At 41.6% G+C, this 5,655-nt stretch overlaps 1 protein-coding gene across 1 annotated transcript; it reads left to right on the top strand.

Moving 5' to 3' along the window:
- Nucleotides 1–262: 262 nt before the first annotated feature.
- On the top strand, nucleotides 263–1,309 carry LOC119282583. The gene is made up of 3 exons (XM_037562757.1): nucleotides 263–356; nucleotides 440–553; nucleotides 973–1,309. Exons 1-3 carry the CDS (start codon nucleotides 264–266, stop codon nucleotides 1,135–1,137), a joined length of 372 nt encoding a protein of 123 aa, XP_037418654.1. The 5' UTR covers nucleotide 263; the 3' UTR covers nucleotides 1,138–1,309.
- The last annotated feature ends 4,346 nt before the right edge of the window (nucleotides 1,310–5,655 follow it).

Below are 5,655 nucleotides of genomic sequence, written 5' to 3'. Positions count from 1 at the left end.
ATATTGTTTGCCATCTAAAGGATTCATACAAAGAGAAGGTTGTAAGCATGCGTGGTGAGGACTATGATTGGAAGCATTCTCCTGTTGAACCACAAGCCCTTTATGAAGCTGGTGGTGGGAAGCCGCACGGAAAGTGGCCACTATTGAATGGTGTTGTGGAGGGTAAATAGGCTCTTAAGGAGGTGCAGATCAAATGCTCTTCGTCTTCGTCAAAGCGCCAACGACTATAACATGATAAAATGATTGCCCAACATAACGAGTTAATGAAAAGACATGCACAAAGTATGGTTGATTGGGGGAAATCTGTGCAGACTACAGTGGAGAGTAGCCTTGGTGGTGTGCACAAGTTTCTAATGGTGTGTATATTTCTTTTGTGCAGCCATTTTCTTTCTATTGTAGCCACTTGACATAACTTTCTCATTTGTCTAAAAAATTTCAGACCATCGCATCCCTTCAAGGAATTCCAGGGCCTGAGATTCCATGCATTGTTATACCCCCACCTCCAGCTTTTCCAACTTTAACCACTTCGTCTCCGATCTTTTCTCCAGAAATGGTATGTACCTATGTTTTTCTAAATGCAATAGCACCAAATAGGCTAAATGAGAACAGAAAAGGAATATGTTGTGAGTATATCAGCAAATGTGCAACACTGAGTGAAAATTCCAAGAATAGTGGTCGACATATGGTTGCACTTTGTTTTTTGTTTCAAATTTTTGGCCAAATAGTGCCTGAATTGGTATTTTAATTTTACTTCTTAATGGGTTTGGCAAATATGATTTAGAATTTCCCAGAATACTAGGCATCATATAGTTGTCCTTCTGTCAAAATTTCATAATTTTCTGGGCATTTGTTATTTTGGTTCATTTTTTTGCCAAATAGGGGTTGAATTGGTATTTCCATTTTATTTTATTTTATTGGTTAGGAAAATACGATTAAAATTTTCCCAGAATACTAATAATGACATTTGTGCAGCCCTCCACCGGCGAATCAACAAATGATGCTGAAAATATAGATAATACATTGCATGGAGCGGAAGATGGAATGTTTGGCGGCTTCTTTGATGCAAATGGTAATGATGCGAATGGTGTTGTTGCTGGAACTTTCCCCCCACCTGGTGATGATTTACCTACATTTTGAGATATCTCTCATCATGGGAAGGAAGTGGTCTGAACTTTTTTTTGTTGATTAATTGGAAGCAAATGGACAATTATCCTTTTGGCCATGCACTTGGTTATGGTTGTGATGTCTTGGATCAGTGACTTATATGATGCATGTTGTATTATTCCAGGCTACTAATTGGCAATCCTAGGTAGATGACATTTTGTGAGTTCTAGGTACTGAGCTAGATGCCATCTTTTGTAAAGAGTGGTACTGTTGTGTAAACTCTTTGATGTTGCCATGTATAATGATAGTTGAAATACATAATTTATGTGACTGTTTTCTAATTTTTGGAGTGATTATATACAATTATTTGTAATAGTTTAATTTCTACAGAAAAATATTAATTTTTCTAAAAATGCAATATTTTGAAATAATGATTCCCTAGGGTTTGTAAACCCAAGGGATGTAAAATGGACTAACGGCAGCTACCGTTACATAATATTTCCCTAGGGAGTGAAACTAACCCAAAGGATATCTACTTTACAAGTCAGCATGCTTGCTAGCTGTCGCTTGTTTCCCTAGGGTACAAAACCCAAGGGAAAAAGAACTATACCTAGGGTATTCTTTCCTCACCCTAGGGAAACCGAGATTCCCCCACCAATGGTTCCCTAGGGCGATTTCCCTAGGGGATACACTAGGGAAACCCCTTTCCCTAGCGTTTTTGCCCATTTGCTTAGGGTATCAGGCCCTAGGGCTATTTGCAAAATCTAGTAGTGTGGAGGAGAATATTTGAGTTACGAGTTTGGTTTACATTTGAAACAATGCGGAATAGTTTCGCAACTCACGCCACCCGGAACACCACAATGAAATGGTGTGTCCGAACATCATAATCGTACTTTACTAGATATGGTGCGATCTATGATGTCTCTTACTGATTTACCGCTATCATTTTGGGGTTATGCTTTAGAGACGACCGCATTCACGTTAAATAGGGCACCATCAAAAATCCATTGAGACGACGCCTTATGAACTGTGGTTTGGCAAGAAACCAAAGTTGTCGTTTCTTAAAGTTTGGGGCTGCGATGCTTATGTGAAGAAACTTCAACCAGATAAGCTCGAACCTAAATCGGAGAAATGTGTCTTCATAGGATACCCAAAAGAGACCATTGGGTACACCTTCTATCACAGATCTGAGGGCAAGATTTTTATTGCTAAAATCGGATCCTTTCTAGAGAAGGAGTTTCTCTCGAAAGAAGTGAGTGGGAGGAAAGTAGAACTTGATGAGATAACTGTATCTACTCCCTTGTTGGAAAATAGTTCATCACAAGAACCGGTTCCTGTGAAAACTACACCAATTAGTGAGGAAGCTAATGATATTGATCATGAAACTTCAGATCAAGTTTCTACTAAACCTCGTAGGTCTACCAGAGTAAGATCCGCACCAGAGTGGTACGGTAATCCTATTCTGGAAGTCATGTTACTTGACCATGATGAACCTACGAACTATGAGGAAGCAATGATGAGCCCAGATTCCGCAAAATGGCTAGAGGCCATGAAATCTGAGATGGGATCCATGTATGAGAACAAAGTGTGGACTTTGGTTGACTTTCCCGATGATCGGCAAGCCATTGAGATTAAATGGATCTTTAAGAAGAAGACTGACACTGATGGTAATGTAACTATCTATAAATCTCGACTTGTTGCGAAAGGTTTTCGACAAGTTCAAGGGGTTGACTACGATGAGACTTTCTCACCCGTAGCGATGCTTAAGTCTGTCTGAATCATGTTAGCTATTGCTGCATTTCATGATTATGAAATCTGGCAAATGGATGTCAAAACTGCATTCTTGAATGGATTTCTAGAAGAAGAGTTGTATATGATGCAACCAGAAGGTTTTGTTGATACAAAAGGTGCTAACAAAGTGTGCAAGCTCCAGCGATCCATTTATGGACTGGTGCAAGCATCTCGGAGTTGGAATAAACGCTTTGATAGTGTGATCAAAGCATATGGTTTTATACAGACTTTTGGAGAAGCCTGTATTTACAAGAAAGTGAGTGGGAGCTCTGTAGCATTTCTGATATTATATGTAGATGACATATTATTAATTGGAAATGATATAGAATTTCTGGATAGCATAAAGGGATACTTGAATAAAAGTTTTTCAATGAAAGATCTAGGTGAAGCTTCTTACATATTGGGCATCAAGATCTATAGAGATAGATCAAGACGCTTAATAGGACTTTCACAAAGCACATACCTTGATAAAATTTTGAAAAATTTCAAAATGGATCAGGCAAAGAAAGGGTTCTTGCCCGTGCTTCAAGGTGTGAAGTTGAGTCAAACTCAATGCCCGACCACAGCAGAAGATAGAGAGAAAATGAAAGATATTCCCTATGTTTCGGCCATAGGCTCTATCATGTATGCAATGCTATGTACCAGACCTGACGTATGCTTAGCAATAAGTTTGGCAGGGAGGTACCAAAGTAATCCAGGAGTGGATCACTGGACAGCGGTCAAGAACATCCTGAAATACCTGAAAAGGACTAAGGATATGTTTCTCGTATATGGAGGTGACAAAGGGCTAGTCGTAAATGGTTACGTCGATGCAAGCTTTGACACTGATCCGGACGATTCTAAATCGCAAACCGGATACGTGTTTTTATTAAACGGTGGAGCTGTAAGTTGGTTCAGTTCTAAACAAAGCGTCGTGGCGGGATCTACATGTGAAGCTGAGTACATAGCTGCTTCAGAAGCAGCAAATGAAGGAGTCTGGATGAAGGAGTTCATTTCTGATCTAGGTGTCATACCTAGTGCATCGGGACCAATGAAGATCTTCTGTGACAATACTGGTGCAATTGCTTTGGCAAAGGAATCCAGATTTCACAAGAGGACCAAGCACATCAAGAGACGCGTCAATTCCATCCGGGACCAAGTCCAAGTGGGAGACATAGAAATTTGCAAGATACATACGGATCTGAATGTTGCAGACCCATTGACTAAGCCTCTCTCACGAGCAAAACATGATCAGCACCAAGACTACATGGGTGTTAGAATCATTACTATGTAATCTAGAGTATTGACTCTAGTGCAAGTGGGAGGCTGAAGGAAATATGCCCTAGAGGCAATAATAAAGTTATTATTTATTTCCTCATATCATGATAAATGTTTATTATTCATCCTAGAATTGTATTAACCGGAAACATGATACATGTGTGAATACATAGACAAACATATAGTCACTAGTATGCCTCTACTTGACTAGCTCATTAATCAAAGATGGTTATGTTTGCTAACCATAGACATGTGTTGTTATTTGATTAATGGGATCACATCATTAGGAGAATGATGTGATTGACATGACCCATTCCGTTAGCCTAGCACTTGATCGTTTAGTATATTGCTATTGCTTTCTTCATGACTTATACATGTTCCTGTAACTATGAGATTATGCAACTCCCGTTTACCGGAGGAACACTTTGGGTACTACCAAACATCACAACATAACTGGGTGATTATAAAGGAGTACTACAGGTGTCTCCGAAGGTACATGTTGAGTTGGCGTATTTCGAGATTAGGTTTTGTCACTCCGATTGTCGGAGAGGTATCTCTGGGCCCTCTCGGTAATGCACATCACTATAAGCCTTGCAAGCAATGTGAACAATGAGTTGGTTACGGGATTATGCATTACGTGACAAGTAAAGAGACTTGCCGGTAACGAGATTGAACTAGGTATTGGATACCGACGATCAAATCTCGGGCAAGTAACATACCGATGACAAAGGGAACAACGTATGTTGTTATGCGGTTTGACCAATAAAGATCTTCATAGAATATGTAGGAACCAATATGGGCATCCAGGTTCCGCTATTGGTTATTGACCGAGAATAGTTCTAGGTCATGTCTACATAGTTCACGAACCCGTAGGGTCCGCACGCTTAACGTTACGATGACAGTTTTATTATGAGTTTATAAATTTTGATGTACCGAAGTTTGTTCGGAGTCCTGGATGTGATCACGGACATGACGAGGAGTCTCGAAATGGTCGAGACATAAAGATTGATATATTGGACGACTATATTCGGACACCGGAAGTGTTCTGGGTGATTTCGGAGAAAACTGGAGTGCCGGAGGGTTACCGGAACCCCCCGCCCCCCGGGAGAGTTAATGGGCCACATGGGCCTTGGTGGGAAGAGAGAGGGGCAGCCAGGGTGGGTCGCGCGCCCCCTCTCCCTCTGGTTCGAATTGGACTAGGAGGGGGGCGGCGCCCCCCTCTTTCCTTCCCCTTCTCCCCCTTCCTTTCCCCCTCCTAGTAGGAGTAGGAAAGGGGGAGTCCTACTCCTACTAGGAGGAGGACTCCTCCTCCTTGGCGCGCCCCAAGGGGCCGGCCGGCCTTCCCCCTTGCTCCTTTATATACGGGGGCAGGGGGCACCCTAGAACACACAAGTTGATCTAAGGATCGTTCCGTAGCCGTGTGCGGTGCCCCCCTCCACCATATTCCACCTCGGTCATATCGTCGCAGAGTTTAGGCGAAGCCCTGCGCCGGTAGAGCATCAT

Source organism: Triticum dicoccoides, chromosome 3B, assembly GCF_002162155.2.
Source record: "Triticum dicoccoides isolate Atlit2015 ecotype Zavitan chromosome 3B, WEW_v2.0, whole genome shotgun sequence".
Taxonomy (NCBI): Eukaryota; Viridiplantae; Streptophyta; class Magnoliopsida; order Poales; family Poaceae; genus Triticum; species Triticum dicoccoides.
The sequence above is the reverse complement of the archived record's forward strand: the minus strand, read 5'-3'. Positions and strand labels throughout refer to the sequence as shown.

What these genes read in the sequence shown, in the direction of transcription:
- LOC119282583 (XM_037562757.1), top strand. Translation starts at nt 264, where the DNA reads ATGAAAAGACATGCACAAAGTATGGTTGATTGGGGGAAATCTGTGCAG. An exon ending in GTGTGCACAAGTTTCTAATG is followed by an intron (nt 357 to 439) that starts GTGTGTATATTT and finishes AAAAAATTTCAG; the next exon opens with ACCATCGCATCCCTTCAAGG. An exon ending in CGATCTTTTCTCCAGAAATG is followed by an intron (nt 554 to 972) that starts GTATGTACCTAT and finishes ACATTTGTGCAG; the next exon opens with CCCTCCACCGGCGAATCAAC.